The sequence below is a fragment of the Lampris incognitus genome, chromosome 16 (assembly GCF_029633865.1).
Source record: "Lampris incognitus isolate fLamInc1 chromosome 16, fLamInc1.hap2, whole genome shotgun sequence".
NCBI lineage: Eukaryota > Metazoa > Chordata > Actinopteri > Lampriformes > Lampridae > Lampris > Lampris incognitus.
Genome location: NC_079226.1, coordinates 31,536,311 through 31,555,025, shown reverse-complemented (window position 1 = coordinate 31,555,025; position 18,715 = coordinate 31,536,311). Strand labels below are relative to the sequence as shown.

At 44.9% G+C, this 18,715-nt stretch overlaps 2 protein-coding genes across 4 annotated transcripts; one reads left to right on the top strand and one right to left on the bottom strand.

Moving 5' to 3' along the window:
* Positions 1-1,528: 1,528 nt before the first annotated feature.
* Positions 1,529-6,409, top strand: ptgr2 (prostaglandin reductase 2). Of its 3 annotated transcripts, XM_056295773.1 has the most exons (8): positions 1,529-2,007; positions 2,133-2,251; positions 2,667-2,858; positions 3,111-3,281; positions 3,584-3,793; positions 4,660-4,869; positions 4,991-5,030; positions 5,142-6,409. In XM_056295773.1, exons 1-8 carry the CDS (start codon positions 1,971-1,973, stop codon positions 5,204-5,206), a joined length of 1,044 nt encoding a protein of 347 aa, XP_056151748.1. In that variant the 5' UTR covers positions 1,529-1,970; the 3' UTR covers positions 5,207-6,409. The 3 variants fall into 3 exon arrangements, with proteins under 3 accessions (XP_056151748.1, XP_056151749.1, XP_056151750.1); XM_056295774.1 differs by lacking the exons at positions 4,991-5,030; positions 5,142-6,409 and having other exon boundaries at positions 4,602-4,724; XM_056295775.1 differs by lacking the exons at positions 4,660-4,869; positions 4,991-5,030; positions 5,142-6,409 and having other exon boundaries at positions 3,588-3,758.
* Positions 6,410-7,370: 961 nt separating this feature from the next.
* tmem62 (transmembrane protein 62) lies at positions 7,371-18,464 on the bottom strand. The gene is made up of 14 exons (XM_056295772.1): positions 18,328-18,464; positions 17,975-18,179; positions 17,209-17,320; positions 16,021-16,158; positions 15,465-15,510; positions 14,812-14,953; positions 14,322-14,446; positions 12,926-13,048; positions 12,392-12,547; positions 11,385-11,544; positions 10,223-10,421; positions 9,604-9,708; positions 8,897-9,015; positions 7,371-8,632 (listed from the first exon to the last, which is right to left on the bottom strand). The coding sequence occupies exons 1-14, from the start codon at positions 18,363-18,365 to the stop codon at positions 8,312-8,314; spliced, it is 1,989 nt and encodes a 662-aa protein (XP_056151747.1). The 5' UTR covers positions 18,366-18,464; the 3' UTR covers positions 7,371-8,311.
* Between the last annotated feature and the right edge of the window lie 251 nt (positions 18,465-18,715).

Here is an 18,715-nt window from a genome sequence, read left to right as displayed (position 1 = left end):
ATGCGGCCTTTCCGCGTATCGAACGACACATTCTCGCTCTCGTCTTGTGATCCACCTCTCACTCGCTCGCCACACCTACTTCCATGCCCATATATGGTTTTCCTCTTACAGACGAGGCGCTGTAATTTACGGAGCAAGCACACTCCTCAGTTCATGCGGGAAATTCCGACACAGAGGACCCTGCAACTTTGGGCATGTGGCTAAAGGGTTTACAATTCAAATTAACGCCGGTAACGATGACTGGAGGCTACTTTATCGATTTCGCCGGTTTTAAAAGCAGATTACGGTGTCGCCCGTCAAAAACGAAAACGCAAGCGTCCTGACAAACTAAGCCACTTCCATTTATATACTCCACATTACTGAGACCTCTTGGTGACCTCCCATTGGAAACACTAATAAACGGGGTTTGCCTCCATCCACATTGCAGGAGTGCATAGCCATATCAGTGTACACGCCTTTGGTCAATGTTATACTGCATGCCAGATCACGTTCCAGAAAATCTTAACAATACATTCACGGAAACGGACAGCGCCACAGACAATAGGCGCTGTACTGATTAAGTTAAAAATCAAATATAACCTCGGAGATATCCATTTTCCCAACTTCGCCCGTGTTGCCTGACATTCTGTAACTTTTACAGACGGCTGCAAAAAGCAACCGCATGGCAATGGGTATGACCCAGCATGTGCCCGTCAGACTGTGCATGGCTGTGCAGCCCCTCTCCCTCTTTGGCCTTAAAATAACGTGCAAAGCCTGAAAACATTCACAGATGCCGTCCACAAGAAGACGATTCAGAGTGACATGCCTTCATTTCACGACACCGTTTTTGCAGAGGGCTGTCTTGACCGCCCCTGTCGTGTTCGCGTCCTCAAACTATTCACTTATTACTTTTTCCCCTGCGTCGTCAGTTCCTATACAGAAACGGCTACAGGCACCCTAGCATAGGCGTGCTCCTGTGCCGATCAGCTCGTCGCAGGCGAGATGTCGTGCACAGCAGAGATGCGACGGCTCGTGCCCCGTGTTGTGGATAAATGGCGCCGCGCGTCGTCGCAAAACAGCGCATCTCCGTAACGTTATATGACTCGGCACGTTGTCCTTTAATATCAACGCGTCTCTCGCCAAATGGTCGCCGAGACCGCAACAGACACGGCCAACCTCGGCTAGCCTCTTTTCGCTGACTTTTCAGCGGCCGGCCAATATGAGGAAAGGCACGATCGAAAATCAAAACGAACTGGGCGACAGACAGGACCGCGGCTAGTTTCCCACAAACTTATCTAGCAGCGCCATGCACGGATGTACGGCGCGTGTAATCGCACAGTACTTACATTAATGTCTGTCTATGACGCGCGCACAAGGATTCCTTTCATGCCATGTCCCCCAGCCTGTCTGCTGTTGCTAACGTTAACGTTAGTTAGCGTTGTGAGAAACCCCCCCCTCCTCCTCCTTGAACTTTTTTTTTCCGATTCCTCCACACGGCGTCACTTCCCACTTCTGGACGCGCTCACCCATCGACACTGCGAGGCTGCGCGAGACCGGACGGCAATTTAACAGTTAAAATGTCTGGGGGGGGGGGAGTCATAAGCGATTGCAACGTTAACGAAAACGACATGTAAGTGAATCTGGTCGAGGGGTGCGGCGTTGTCGAAACCGTCAGCCGGACATAACAACATTGGCCGAGGGCCGCGTTCCGTTTCCACCGATGCCGTAAGTGGCCCTTTGCGGCTTTTGCGACAGCTCGGCTGCAGATGGCAAAACACGGCGAGCGATACGCACCGCGTTGCACGTCGGCGCGGCGCATAGCCTGTCGCTGCTGCAGGAGCTGGAGCTAACAACGCCCCCCCTTCCTTCCTCGCGTCCTTCATATGGGTCACACAGCGTGAGTTAGCCTGTCGCAGCTTCAGGAGCTCGCCACGATCCTCCGCGTCTCTCTTGTAGCTGTTATACAGACAGTGCGGGGAAGGAGTTTTAGGATGCGGGCGCAAAGAGTGACGTTGAACTCTCGACCTGGTGTGTAACGTTTCGTCAAAGTCATGCAGGGTTTTGTTTTGTCCCCCCCCCCCTCCTCCTCCTAAGTGGACAATGTAATTGTGTCATGCTCGCATTTGGTGTCAATGTTGTACGTTTTCGTTAAGGTAAAAATGGAGTTCCCGTTCCTGAAAATTTCCGGCTTGAGGAGACGACTCTACCCCTCGACCTGCAGCCGGGAGAAGTCCTCGTCCGGACGGCTTACCTCTCTGTCGACCCCTACATGGTGCGTCTCGACGTGTTTTCTTGAGTTCCGCCGTATCGACTCCTTCTTGATGCGCTGCTCATTGCACCAACTGTTGGAAATTAATTTTCCCTTTCACCGCTCATTTGATTCGATACGCTGCACGGGAGAGAAGGAGGCCTTTTTCCAGTGAAGTAGTAGATCAGAAACTGGCTTACGAAAGTGTCATGTGACCGAATTGCATGCAGCAACGAATGGTAGACAGCTAGCCTTAGATGAGGTTCTTACACAGTTCTACCCACATGAGGATAGAGGGGCAAGTAACTCACCTGCACTCAGAACAACTGCACTTTTGCAGATCTTGTTGACTTTAATTGACGACCCCCCCTACACACACACACACACACACAAACACACACACTTCAAACGTTCCTGTCCTCTTCTGTACCTCTCTTAGCGATGTCGCATGAATGAAGACACGGGTGCTGAATACCTGACACCATGGGGCCTGTCGGAGTGTGTGGACGGCGGAGGCGTCGGGCTGGTTGAGTCCAGCCGCAGTGATGGGCTCACTGAGGGAGATGTGGTCACCTCATTCAACTGGCCTTGGCAGACCCACGTTGTTTTGAAAGGAAGTGTCTTACAGAAGGTTGGGCATATAACTTAGTATCAGCAGTGGCTCTTTTTGAATTATGTGTGCCTTCATCACGGGATGTTGTGCTTTATTTTGCAATTAACGGAGAATACACCAACTCCTCTCAGATTAGCGGTCTGTTATTCTGTGTGGTTCAGTGGCAAGAGTACAGTCTTTGAGTTCCTCATGCTGACAGGATTTGGGTTGCATTTTTTATTTCTAATGCCCCAGGTCTCACTTGTGAACATAATGATCTGTCCACTGTAGGTTGACCCACAGTTGGTTGATGGGCACTTATCGTACTTTTTGGGAGTAGTTGGCATAACAGGCCTCACTGCACTTCTGGGCATGAGAGAGAAGGGCCATGTGACCAAAGGGGCCAACCAAACCCTGGTAGTGAGTGGAGCTGCTGGAGCTTGTGGCTCCATCGCTGGACAGGTAAATAAGCAATGCTCCAATTTGGTCTCTTCCCAAAGCTGGTTAAAGCCATGTTATAATGAGTGTCTTATGACCTGCTGTAACTTTTATTCGCTTGCAAAATGTAGAACAGTAATGTAATAGAAACTGCAGGTCTTTAACTTCCCAATTTTAACTTGCTCTTCACTGCATCTGCTAAAAATGGGCCAGCATACCTTGTCATAAACTGAATGTGACCACAAATGTGAATACTGATTAGATCAAATCAAGGGAGGTCAAACCCTAATTGTCTTATTGTCCTGTGCTGATATGTTTCTTCCCAGATAGGCTGCCTGGATGGTTGTGTGAGGGTGGTAGGCATCTGTGGATCCGATGAAAAGTGCAGTATGTTGGTTGACAAACTAGGTTTCTCTGCCGCCATCAACTATCGGCAGGAAGACGTTCCCACAAGGCTTAGGGAGTGCTGTCCAGACGGGATAGACGTTTACTTCGATAATGTGGGAGGCCCCATAAGTGATGCTGTTATAGCACAGGTACTACACTAGCTATGGCTAGATATTATTGCTATTGTATTGTGACTGCATACAAGAAAGTCCAGGCACTATCCTGTTTCTGTGTAATATCATTTGATATGGAGTGGCACGGTGGTGCACTGGTTAGCACGGTTGCCTCACAGCAATAAGGTCCTGGGTAGTCCAACCTTGGGGGTCATCCCGGGTCGTCCTCTGTGTGGAGTTTGCATGTTCTCCCTGTGTCTGTGTGAGTTTCCTCCGGGTGCTCCGGTTTCCTCCCACAGTCCAAAGACATGTAGGTCAGGTGAATCGGTCATACTAAATTGTCCCTAGGTGTGAATGTGAGTGTGTGTCGGCCCTGTGATGGACTGGTCGCCTGTCCAGGGTGTCTCCCTGCCTGCTGCTCAATGACTGCTGGGATAGGCTCCAGCATCCCCACGACCCTGAGAGCAGGATAAGCGGTTTTGATAATGGATGGATCATTTGATGTGCAGGTGATGCTACTACAGCCTTGAGCACATATCTGACAGTATTCATAGTGATGTGTACTGCGTTAAAAAAAGAAAAACATGAATACATTGGCGGTCATATACTGTTGTGTCCTTGTCTAGAAGATGTGAAAATTTGGGGAAGTGTATTTTTTGTCTTAATGAAACTACCACCATTAACTAGCACAAAACTAGCTTTGTACATGTAGCACAAAGGTTTTAGGAGTCTACGAGTTTCCTTAGCAGCTTTATATCACTCCTGTGGTATAAAAAAAAAATCCACTCTCCCATTTTATGAAAAGAGGTTGGTTTGTGGGACTATAAGAATTTCCTCTTTCCAGCGGGTGTTCCTTTCCTTAGAAACTCTTTGAAACCCCCCTCCCACCAAATCACCCACAGATGAACAATGGCAGCCATGTGATCCTGTGCGGGCAAATCTCACAGTACAACAAGGACGTTCCCTACCCTCCGCCTCTGAGCGAGGAGATGCAGGAAGCCCTGGAAAGCAAGAGCATCACCCGCGAGCGATTTATGGTGCTCAGCTACATGGACAAAATGGATGCTGCCCTCCTCCAGCTCAGCCATTGGGTCAAATCGGGCCAGATCAAAGTAAGGAAGAAATGATGATGATGATGGTGAAGATGACTTTGTTTGTGTGCACCCTTGCCAATAGCATGCCTCTTTCCCCTTGTTGATCCCCCCCCTAACTTCAATTACTGGTTTCCCCCAGGCCTTGGAAACAGTGGTGAGCGGCATTGACAATATGGGAGGTGTGTAGGTCTACTATTTTCTTTTTTTTTACGCCTAGTTGTTCCCAAGCTTGCCATTGTCTCACAGAATATCTGTTGTGGGAACTAAATGAGTTTTCTGTTTCCTTGCAGAGGCATTTTGCTCCATGATGAAAGGTGGAAACGTTGGCAAGCAAATTATAAAGCTATCCAATTGAATGAGATCTCTCTCTGCAGGCCTTGGGAAATAAACTGACTCTTGCCTCTCCATCTCCGCTGTGGAGATGAACCCGATGAACCCTGGGATCATACTGCAAAGTTAATGACATTTGAATACTTAATTGGTCGATGTCGAGTATTGAAACTTTTTTATTAACCTTTCAAGAGTACAAATGGAAAAAAAAAAGCTCTTCAAAATTGTGTTCTTGAGAATAATAAATAGGATCCTTGTAGAGTGCTTGGAAGGCATATAAAAGTCTTCAATTGTTAATGTTTATTGATTTAAGAATTAAATTAGTGCTGGGGTTAAACGGAAGCCAGAAGGAACATTGCAGTGCTGCATCACAATACTCATATCAGGCCGCCACATTGAATCAACGTTGCATGCCCCGTGTTATGTTGTCATTATCGGCCTCTGTATTCCTGTTGTCTTGCAAGGGATAGGCTTTAATCACAGCACGGACATGGTGGGACACTCCGAACTGCCCTAAAGGAGCAAATACATTTATCGGCTCAAGTACCGTCATCATTCACAGGCGCTACCCTGCCCTGTGTTATACGTCCTCGATGTGATGAGGATGAAGGAAAACTCAAAGTGACTTACATTTATGAACATTTTTTATTTCACAGCACTATAAACCATTAATAAAATAAAAAGTGGTTTGTCAATTTTCTCAGTTGTCACAAAAGAAGTGGCGGGTGTAAAGTCAGTTCATTCACGTATTCGACTAGTTAACCACAGGAAAGGATGCAGAATAATGCAAACACCAGTACATCTACTACATTGCTTCTCAGAGAAGTACTGATGTTCCGCCATTTGGGAAAAGTAAAATGGAAAGAAGAGCTAATTACAGTAGCCAAAATTCAGTCTTTCCAATTAGGGATTACTCGATCTTTGCACAGTACTGAACATTTACGAGCAGTTTCACCATTTTATCATCAGTGCATTTGAGTTCTACTAACAAGAAAACAAACTCATCTCACCACGGTGAATTTATGGTGTACAAAAATAAATAATCCCATGCATAATTTCAAAGGTGAAGCCCACAAATGAGGTACAATAGACCTTTACTTCCTTTCAAATCCATTCAGTGCTGCCCCCCAGTGGACATAGAATAGAAGTTCGTGAGAGGTACTGAGCGTCGTCACAAATGTAGATTTTGCTCATTAAAAAAAACAAAACTGAATTAACCCAAGGTTTGTGTCTGGAACCGGAACTAATACTGATGAAAAAGAACTTGAGGACACATTGTCAACTTAGACAGGAAATAAAGGAAATGTTAAGCCATGGAATTTGTTGAAACGTAGCCAACCAGACTACAACGGTATAAGTATGGTCCTTAGCTGTTTTATTTTAGACCCCAACAAAAATATATTATGTTGAAATTCCAGTTTTATTGCTTCACTGAGCAATTCTCTGGACATTTTGCACACTGGCTACACACAGATTTGTTATATATATATATATATATATACACACCAGGATCTAACTTTTTTTTTTTTTGCCCCTTGCTTCTGTTGAAGATTGTGTTTGGGTCCTCCCAAATTCCTCTTCATCAGTTGGTACTTTGGTCACCTGGGTATCTGCAGCAAATGACTACAAAGGACTGAACCACAGCATTATTTTGTTTTACTTCTGTCAAATTTTCATTCTAGACGAACATGACTTAACAAAAAAAAAAACAAAAACAAAAAAAGAAGCAAGGAATGCCCTTATCTCAACCATAACCAGTCTTGCTTTGGGGAAAGTCTAGCCCCCGAGGTGAAGAACGCCCATCACCGGTGGAGCGATATATCAAAAAGAAAACAAGAATAAAATCACACGATATAATCTCAATAAATTAACAGTTTTGTAAATCAACAGTGTAAAACAAAGTCATCTCATTTCCTCACAGGTATATATATCACATTCACCGTTTTGTTTTAGCCACCACAAATCTTGATTGTTTTACATGGTTTATGACTGAGCTACTATGGAGTATACAAAAACATTGTCATAATGTCGGCTCCCGAAATACTACTGGGACCAGCCTATTGTTCCAAGTGCTCACATTCCTGAGAGACAAACAGCTGCTTTTTCTGTGGTGGAATTCGCAAGAAGTGTGAATGGTCAGGCCAGCCTTTGTGTATTTTTGTGAACTTTAAGCCTTTCCCAACAGTTCAGAATTCAATAACTGCAGGAAACGGTATGTGGGTAAAGTAAATGCAGATTCTTTGTGTTCTCATAGAGGTCATTCTGATGTGATTAGTGACAGTTCAGTTATGTGCAAGGGAAATTTCATTGACAAAAACGCTCTCGCTTATCAACTAACTGATACGGGATTTAACCCACTACTTTGATTGATGACACATTTCCTGTGCCATGTGTGGATTGACAGTACATCATCAAAATATCGGAACGCTGTTTAGGCTTTGTACCGCATTTCGTTTTCACCACAGCGACACCCGCACAATCCCAGGAGGTTTGGTCTGAGAGGGGGGCGTCCATATAAAGTAGAATATGCTCCCTGTTCATCCAAAAGTATTACGTATAAGAAGGTAAACGTGAGGGTTGGTTTGGCACATCTGGCCTTTGCAGTCAATAAGTGGGTTTAAGGGAAGAGTAAACCATTATTTTGCTAAATTCATCCTTTGGCAGTGGTGAGGTGGCAGTTGGCCAAGGCAACACTTCCAAAAAGTGCTAAATGCTCATGGTAATGTGTCAGCTTAAATATAAACGAATATTCCTTTACAACCACAGCGTAATACAATTCTCATATACTGTCTGCCGAAACATACACTGGACTAGTCCTCTCATGGCTGATGTAGGCTATTGAACCTCCATGTATCCCTGTCATTTTCTTTTTTTACACTGTACACATCACTATGAATATGCCCCAAAATGTGCTAATGTGTGCACTAGCATAACATGCATAACAAATGATATTTAACTATAAACAGGATAGTGGCTGGTATAAAGTGGCTACGGAGGGAAGAGTGAGAGAGAGGCGGGGGGGTGGATGTGTGAGGAAACACTGTCGGAGGGTGTTATGGATGGACAGAAATGGCAAAATGCGACCGTAAGACCGGCTTAAGGAAGCCGCTGCGGCACAGTGTGGTTACTGTCAAGAAGGAGCGCTGCTCTTGCTGTTGTCACGGAGATGGGGGGCGGGGCCCATCCAGGCGCGGTAAGCCAATAGCAGGCTGAGCCCCAATGCCCATGTGCGAACCGGAGACAGGAAGAATGCCAGCGGGCCGTAGGTCTCCAGGAGGAAGTAGCAGGAGTAGGCCTGCCAGGTGAGCAGCAGTAGCATGGAGAGGTGAACCAACAGAGTCCGCCAGCGGCAGCCCGGCCGAAGGAGGTGGGATCGGAAGGTGTTGCCACGGCAACGCTGGTGTAGGCTCCAGCAAAGGTAACAGGTGAGGGGCGTGTTAAAGAACAGAAGCTGGCAATGAAAAGAAGTGAGGGGGAAAGGAAAAGTTAGCCTGTATCTTTTACAACTGAATGAAGGTTTCACTTTAGAAGCAAATATTTCATCAGGGCATCTGCAAGCGTCACTGAATTAAATTTAAGACATCACAAGGCCTTCCAGGTAGAATAACAGTTTCATGGGCATGACAAATGGGAAAATGAAAACTCCTTGGGTCTATATCCAGAAATTTAAGACATTTCAAAACATATCCATGACCACCAGAGACCCAATGCTTACTTGAATGACTCCAACAACATAAGTGAGACTGCCTTCCAGGAAGTGACCATCGATGAACACCCCAAAGGCGAAGCAGGCACCACTGTGGCCATCAATGAGCTCTCCTATAAACCACGGGCCTGCAGAGAGATGGAGGGTGGGACAACAAAGGGTATTTCAAATACAGCTTTAGAACAGTGAACAGTGTGTTGGCTAAAGTCTCATCATACCTTGGAAATAAGACTAAACTACTTGGTGACTGATTTATAATAATTGGGAAAAGATACTTCCAAAAAAAGGAAACCCGGTAAGCTGGCCAGATGTTTAAATAGTTTTTTTTTTTTTTGTTTGGAAGCGTTAATTTAATTATTGAATTTTGTTTTTTGTTTTTTTTTAAGGAACATGGGCAGTCCACTCGCCTTTAACATTTTTTTTTGCATCTTTTCTTCTTGGGAGGCAGTGGGGGGACACAGAGCGGGGGAGAAAGCTCTGGAAGGATCTGATCTTAAGTCAGTGGAGGCATGTTGGTCATTCACAAATGCTGCCACACACAAACTGAAATTACAAACAGAGTCGCAAATCTACAAGATCGGGATATCTCAGAATGACTGTGAATTATTGTATGCATTCTAAATTTGTGGTATCACAACACAATCTTTTAAGCGAATGACTGTACAATTCTGACATTGCGCAGAAGACCAAAACAAAGGCACAACAGATCATCTCACCTAAGGCTGTGCACAGGTTGAAGAGCAGCAGAGAGTAGTAGAAGGTGTCCATTTTACTGACCAGGTGGAGGGACATGAGTGCTTGAGGGATCCAACCTGTAGACGCTTAAAAAACATGGGCAAATTGGCTTAGAAGATTTCTTTTGAAAATTGCTAACGTCTTCCCCAAAGGAGAAAATACTCCCTTTGCCCTTTGGTCAGAACGCAGCATCAATCAGTCAGCACCGCCCTGCTGGAGTACATTAGGTTAACGTATCTTGCGCAAAGATACTTTGATGGGTATGGCTGCAATGAGGATCACACCTAGACCATCTGATTATGGGACAACCATACTGTTCATCAAAGGTCATCCTGCATGACATTTCAAATAATTATATATATATATATTTCAAAATAAAACCTTTCTAAAATTATTTGTTGACAAGTGATCCAGAAAAACTACAGGAAGACCTTGCAGAAAAGGCTAAAGTCTCCAACATGGAGAGAGCACTTCTCTAATCAGTCTATGCAGATTGCATGCGGGGGTAATGTCAATTTAAGTGAGAGTAAACCTTAACTAAAATGACATTTTGATATATGTGAAATAGTTTGATGGGGTGAAGGGTTAGCCATGGCATACCTCTGCCAGAGGGAACACGCAGGAACCTGAAGACCAACAGTGCACCAACGTTCACCAGCATAATGATGACAAAGACCACACGACCCAGGATGTAGTGGTCTGTGAGGAGGATGAAGGACTGCATGAAGCCAAAGCTAGGCGACAGGTCCTCCTCCAGGGTGAACTGCTGATCTCGCACAGTTGACCGTCCTGCTGAGTCCTGTATACACGCAATAAAGGTATCAGATTGTGCCTACATAAATATAATCAACTTTATATTTGCATATTAGTCATTGAACTGATCTGTCCAAAACAATTTAGAGAAAAATCTTATATTTCTAGATCACCATCATCACCTGCAACAATGATAACGAAGCGCTAGTATCAGTCAATCAATCGTTTGATGGCTGGGAGAGCTTGGTCTGCTGCGTCCTGTAGGCCCAGGGACCATGGCCCTGCTGGGAGCTGCGCCCGAAGAGGTAACACTGAGGGTGGTCTGACAGGACGCGGAAGCGGGGCAGGCTAAGCTAACTGCTAGCCCATGCAGACTGGCAGTTCCGATAACACCAAGGGCAGTCTGGCGGCAGCCTCGCCTAGCATCGACTGTGTTTTTAGTGTCGTCGTGTGGAGTGCGGAGAGGTGTGTCAAAGGTGTCTGGCTGGGAGCGCTAGCATTGGATCAGCTGAGGGAGCCTGGTCTGCTGCACCTGGTGGGCCCAAGGACCATGGCTCTGCCCGGAGCTATGCCTGAAGAGGAAATACCAAGGGCGGTCTGACAGGACACGGAAGCGGGGCAGGCTAAGCTAACTGCTAGCCCATGCAGGCCGGCAGTTCCAACAGTCATCCCGGCTGGCGTTTGTTCTTTTGGACAGTGATTTTTTTGTTTAGTTTGGATATATATGCGTTTGTTTGGATATATGTGTTAGTTTGGATATATATGTGTTCTTACAGTTTTTGGACATGTGTTTTTGTCTTTGTGTTGCACTGCTGTGGGCTGGGGGGAAACGATATTTCACAGGCAAGTGTTCCTGATTCCTGAATTAGCCACAAAAAATTTACAAGAAAGTCACGATTCACCAAAAATCAAACAAAACTAAACAGAATTAACTAACACAAACTAATCCACATCAAACTCTCACTGTGCTTACATCTTTGAGGCATAGTAAGTTAAGAGTTTTACTAACCTCCACTTTTACCCGGATGGTGTGCAGCCCTGTGAGGTAAAGAGAAGGGTCCCAGAGCACCACATACAGAGGGCCCCCTGCAGAACGGCCCATGCCCAACAGTTCACCATCCACGCTGACATGTACCGCTGTGATTGAAGCTTCAGAGAAGGCTAGAATCCTGGGGGGAGGGGGGGGGATAATGGGTTTGAATATTCAAATTCTGATTCAGACAAGCAGACCCTGCACTCTTTAGCTCTGTTTTATATCTGTTTATATCATTTGTAGCTCTGTGTGACTCTGCTGAACCTCTCATAGTAATTGAATTTTAGGAATAAATAAAAGACCAGGTTACAACTGGGAAAGGGGTTGTGGTGGGGTTGAAAGAAGGTCCATTAAAAAGTAAATAGGGGTTAAAAAAAAGAAGCCTAAAATGCAGAGAACCTGAAAATTCATATGCTGGAGCTTAAGGCCTAATCAGACTGGATTAATTTTGCGATAGTGTCTGATGTTCACAGCTGTTATTACAGGGCGTTTGTAAGGTTAGTGACAGCCACACACATGGGAAGAGCGCTTTGTGTTTCAGAGATGGGAGTGCCAATGCATCTTTGCTTCACCCTCTTATCCCACGTGTGACAAATATCCATTTCCGAGAGAACCAACTCGCACGAACTAGTGTAGACATAATTTTTTGAGGGCTTTAGTGTAAAACAGGGTGAAATCCTTACTGATCAGATTGTGTGCGGTGCATCAAACTCACTGGGATAGGCGGGTCAAGGGAATGTTAAATTACAGATATGCTTTTGAAGTGATTATAACACTTTACCTCCCTCCGTTTAACTACTCCCATCAGAACAAGGCTTAATATGATAAAAAGCATTGCAGGCTGGACGTCTTATGAGGACAGAGGCTGCATAAAACAGTGTGTTCAGTGAAAAGGAGAAATTTAGAAGGGTGTGCATTAATGATGTGTTGTAGAGCAGATGAGGAGGTTTTAGGGTTCAGGCTGACACACACAGAGGGGACACCTGATGTGCGTTGATCTCCGCATTCGCCCCAGGGGCTCCACTCCGGGGTGAAGGTACTGTGACTCCTTGGGGTTGGTGATCAGGACCGCAGGCCACCGTTCAAACGTCAGGTCAGAGAAACTCAGCATGTCATGGTCAAAGGCCAGTACTCTGTATCTGGGAGACAGGCATGACAGGAATGTGCTGGGCACCGGAGAATGTGTGCATGTGTGTGTGTGTGTGTTCGATGGAACTTGAGCAAGCCTTCTTTCAAAACCAACCCCCGCCTTTGCGCTGCACTGTTGAGTTTGTCGTTGTGAGGATTGGATCCAACTGTGTCAAACATGTGAGGTTTGTATCGTGTATGTGTGTGTGTGTGTGTGTGTGTGTGTGTGTGTGTGTGTGTGTGTGTGTGTGTGTGTGTGTGTGTGTGTGTGTGTGTGTGTGTGTGTGTGTACGTGTGTGATCAAAAAGAAAAAGCAAGAAAAGAAAGAAAAAAAAACAGAAAGACACAAGCAAAACCCAAGTTTTAGCTAAGTAAACATCATGGCTTACCTCCGGTTGTCCATCCAGTCGCCCAGCTCCAGCTCCAGCGTGCCTTGGGGATGTCGGCTGTGGAGGACTGGCATCAGGCCCCCCAGAGTGTGCAGGTGGCCACACAGGTAGGCAACAGCAGAGCTACACGCACAGGGAGCAATTCAAATTAGCAATCAAAACAGAGCAGATTAATCAAACAACTTTGCTTATTCTCCGTATCGTAACAACTCTTAGCAAAATCATATTGCTTAAAATACTATGGATAGTAGGGGCATCCGGGTAGCGTTGCGGTCTGTTCCGTTGCCTACCAACACGGGGCTCATCGGTCCGAATCCCCGTGTTACCTCCGGCTTGGTCAGGCGTCCCTACAGACACAATTGGCGGGTGGGAAACCGGATGTGGGTATGTGTCCTGGTCGCTGCACTAACGCCCCCTCTGGTCGGTTGGGGAGCTTGTTTGGGGGGAGGGGAACTGGGGAGAATTAGCGTGATCCTCCCACATGCTACATCCCCCTGGTGAAACTCCTCACTGTCAGGTGAAAAGAAGCGGCTGGCAACTCCACATGTATCGGAGGAGGCATGTGGTAGTCTGCAGACCTCCCCGGATCGGCAGAGGGGGTGGAGCAGCGACCGGGACGGGCTTGGACGAATGGGGTAATTGGCCAGATACAATTGGGGGGAAAAAGGGAGAAAAAAAATTACTATGGCTAGGAAAACAAGCAGTGATAAAAAAAAAAAACACTCAACAGGGCACATAACCATCAAAAATTCATAACTAAAAAAATAAAAGTAACCTGTTCTCAGATCTACACTTCCTTATTTCACAAACTTGAAATGAATACTTTCTACTTGTCCTTCTGAAGCAGCCGATTTTTTTTTTTTTGCGAGTGGTGCATTTGTACAGTAGCAGTGGTTTTGGCAGGTAACTGGCCATCACTGGGAGATCACATTGTATTCTCAAACTAGATAGCTCATTGCAGATTCACGTTTACATTTTCTCATTTAGCGTATGCTTTTACCCAAAGTAATAAGCAGATATATATTTGTGTGTCGAACTACAGGATTCTTAGTGCATTAAATAGCAATTATCTCACTCAAAAGTGCATGCCATGTCCTGTACAATTAGTATAAGCGCACGATGGATAGATCACCAATATGCAAATAATAGAAGATCTAAATTACAAATTAGGATTTAAGTCATTGGTGGATGCTTTCATTCAAAGTGCCTTTTTAATTTCAATGTAGGATGCTTTAGTTAGAATTGAAATACTATCATTGGCAGTGAATTTTATCTAAGATGCACACATGGCCTGCAGATGAAAAAAAAAACAACAACAAAAAACTAAACAAAACAAAAAAAGATAACCCTTAGCCCTAAATTCTGGTTAAGGATCCCACACTCATTCCATTGTTACCTCATCATCTCTCGAACTCCGGGAGAAGGGGAGATGACTGTGGAGGTGGTGTAATGGCCAAACCAGATGGACTGGTTGCTGCTGTGACTCTCCGCCCTGAAGGAAGCCAGCAAGTCCATTTGAGTCTGTATGAGCAGGGGGACATTTTATAAACGGAGCATTCCATTACTTCACATGTTCACAGTGTATTAATTGTTGTACTGACTGCTTAAAAGACACACTTTTATGGTTATTATTCCGTTTTAGCTCAAACCCCCCGCACATCACCGCCACACACACACACTCAACCCCACACCGAATTCATATTTTACAGCACTCGGCAACTGTACAAGACACAGCAGGTAACAGAATTAGTAACCTTCGGTTAAAAGCCCTTTGGGAGAGCATGTAGATAGACCAGATCCATACAAATAAACCCACAAATCAACACTTTACCGTGTTCAAGTTTTTTTTTCTGCCTTTGTAAGTCATAGCTGAGTAAGGTGCATACCTGGTTCAGAATGCCAAAGAAGTTGTATGGCCTCTTGGGCCCAGGTGTGAGGGTGGCGTCAGTGCAGACAAAGGAATAGTTGCCAAAGGGAGTCTTGTGGATGTAGTGAAAGGAGCCTACTTTCTGATTAGCTGAGTACTTCCTGGACAGGATTGAGGGAAAGCCAAAAAAGTAAGCAATAACACAGTATAGGATGAAGACAGTGGCCAGCTATCCTAAAGAACTCTGGGGTTATCCAATTCATCAATAAATGAATGTTTGCTAAATGAGAGAGGAAATTTTTCACTGGGAGGATGGCTGCTGCAATATTAGGCACATTGGGGGGGGGGGGCACCGATCAGCATCAAGAGCAATGAATATGATGCTAAACAATGAGGAAGCATGATTTGTGTTAAAGGACTGGAGAGTCGCTCCATCCATTAAGACTGTGCTACTATTTATGTCTTTCAGATCACTTCGATTATTGTCAATAAATAGGTCCGCTGCTCAAGTTTCAGATCAAGGCAGCCCACTGCACATGCACCTCACTCTGAAGGACTGAGCTCTCAGCTTGCAGCTGCTAAAGATGCTGACGTCTACGAGTGGTCCATAAATGGACATAAATCAGTCTTAAGTTATTGCATTGACTGTAGTATTGACTGCACAGTACTGACCTGTAATAGTTGTTGACACTGTCTAGTGAAATTATGTTGAAGGCATCTGTCGGGAGAAAAGAACAGTTGTAATGTCAAGTAGCATGTTCAAGCAGCAGGGGCTAGAGATGAGATGACAGATGACTGATACAAGCTCTGATGTGATGGACTAAATGTCGAACAAAGGATCTTCCATGGGGTAAAAGATCTATAATTCCAGAATTACACTTCCTTATGTTACTCCCATGATATCGATCAAAAGCCATCATGTCATTAGCAGATAACTGATGGACTGACAAGAAATGTGTTAAAAAAAAAAAACTGAACTACAGCAACATAACCACTGTCAGTGAAAACTTGCATATTGAATACTATGGATTTCTTTAGACAGTTACAAAGTAGGTATATCTGGTTTCACTGGTAATAACCAGTGATCCAATAACAAAGGGTGGGCAACTGAGAATGAGGCTGACTTCCTGCTTGATAGACAATGGATTCTTTCTGAGCTCTGACATGCTAGCCAAATTCTGAAGATTTTCGTTCAGAAACTTTGGATGCAAACTGCAGGGACAGTCACCATGGTTTCCACGGATATCGATCCACCTGGTGCGCTCCATCACACGGGACCTCTTCAGGACGTTGTGGTAGGCCTGCCACTCTACTTCATGCTGAAGGGAACCAACCTTGCTTTCCGTTTTAGCATCCGTCAGATCTCCTGTAGTGAGGAAAAAAACAACTGAGATTTGACTGGTGACAAACCCAGAGTGTCTTAACTGCTGAGTGGGGGCGTTTCACAGCCAGTAGGATCAAATTTTACATTAGCCTAGGCCTGTTGATACCAATAAGCAATTTCTCGGGATTAATATTATGAGGCTGATGTAAGCCCACTTGTCAGTGTGGGGTCGTATTTGTTTTCCTGTTAGGGAACTTTCCACAAACAAGGAGTTTGATTTGGTGGGATGACTCAGATGACTATTTATCCCAAAAGGGCAATTAAGTTTTACAGTTTACCCAGCCCCCCCCCCCCCCCACACACACACACACACAGGCAAGCAGCAACAAGTCATAGACAACAGATCAGCACATGGGTACAAGGAACACGAGCAGCAAACACACTTTGGCACCCTCGGGTCAGCCCGTATATGCAGGCTTACACGAGGAACCAGGCAAAAAGCAAACAAAACGAAAAAATAATTCACATAAGTTTGATGCCTACATAAAAACACACAAGACATCATGTAAGATTCTAAAAGAAGAGAGACAGAGAATTAAGAATAGATGGGGAAGAGGAGTAAATGAATTTAAGAATTAATGGGTATCTTGTGCAAAAAAAAAACCCAACCAAAAACTAAATAGAAAATCTGCAGCAAAGGGGTCACTGCTGTACAATATTCACAAATTATTGCACTTTTGATAAACATATTACATATTGCATGGGGAGGGAAGCATGTGAACACACATATGTGTAGACCTGGTGATCTAGTGGATTTTCTTTAGATACTACTACTAAATTGTCTCTAGGTATGAATGTGTGTGTGGGCCCTGTGATGGCCTGTCCAGTGTCTCCCCGCCTGCTGCCCAATGTCTGCTGGGATAGGCTTCAGCATCCTGCGACCCTGCCTAGGATAAGCGGTTTGGAAAATGGATGGAGGGATGTCACTTGGATTGCAGAGTAACAAGGACCTTATCCACTTAGACTGTGTGCAACCAGATAAGATGCAATTAATTTCAAGACAATAAAACCCATTAGAAATAGTGGAATTACCTGTTGCAAGAACAAGAGCCGGTTTGATGACTTCGACAGTGTCAGTGCAGAACTTTTCAAAATCTGGAATGCGTCTTGGGTCATGGAAGCGGCTAATATGAATGTCAGACACCTTGAATCAGACAAACCCAGGCAAGATGGTACAAGTGTCAGAACTGATCCTTGAGCAGCCTTGTGTCTTTTTACAACAAGTGTTATCCAGATGAAGTATTGTAGTAGAGTTCAAAGTCTTTCTAGATGGTCCCACTGAACCATGACAGTGAAACAGCTCACTGGTCACTGACCCCATTCTTTAAATAATTCAGCAAGCGATCATCAATCACACCACCAGGTTCAAATATTCTACATGAGATGAAACTGGCAACACTGGCCCAATATTCATTGACTGACACTCACTCTGCTCGCTTTGCACTTTGTCTAAATTATCTCTATAGTATTGCTTAGTTTATAATGTATTATTTAATCTTATTTATTTTAATGCATCAATCAAACACAATTTCGCTGTACTTTGTGCAATGACAATATAGAAACTCAATCGATCAATGCTCATTCAAGAAATACCGATGGCTTCAGGGTTCTGAGTCACCTGGTATCACGGATGGCAACAAACTTTTACAAGACAAGCAAGAGAGCGAGAGAGAGAGAGAGAGAGAGAGAGAGAGAGAGAGAGAGAGAGAGAGAGAGAGAGAGAGAGAGAGAGAGAGAGAGAGAGAGAGAGAGAGAGAGAGAGAGAGAGAGAGAGAGAGAGAGAGAGAGAACACCTCACCTGTATAAACCAGAATATATTATTCAATTCGCCGCCTGGAAACGGTGGAAGACTTCCTTTAGTTTCAGCTTCATCACTGGTCGTTGGACGTCGGACACTCCGTTTGGGGTGCCAAGCCGTGTCATAGCTCTCCAGCACCCAGGAGGTGATACACGCTAGGGCCAATCCGAGGATAACTAGCACACCGAACAGCTTCAGCATCCTCCTGTAGTGGCGACAGTGTGTGTGTTAGCTGCTGCTTCTGTCCTGGACAGACAATCTGGTTACCGGTGAGACAAACCAGGGGAGGGCACACAGACCAACACTGACATTAAATCTAGTTCAGTAGCTAGCTACAAGACCGAAGGCTACACCGTGTCTGTTTGCTCCATCGCGAATGAGTGAGACGCATTGAGAGGTACGATCTTCATTCACAGATGCTCCCGGCTGTCAACAGCGGAGTAGCTAGCTCACTTTAGCTAGACAGCTACCATACTGACCGGTTGTAATGGGAAACGTCATAGCTTGTTTGAGCGCTCCCAGAAGTCTGTGCGAGAGGCGTCATCGTTTTGGTCTCGTACCGTCCGCAAACCTTAAATCTCCGCTGGAACGTTTTAAACCCCACATTTACTAGAAAAAAATGCACTTTGAAAGAGGCTGTTATGATATTTAAAAATATGTATAGAATATATATATAGAATATATATTGATAGAGAGAATATATCGAAAACGGAAACGACCGTGGGGCGGGGCCAAAGAGAA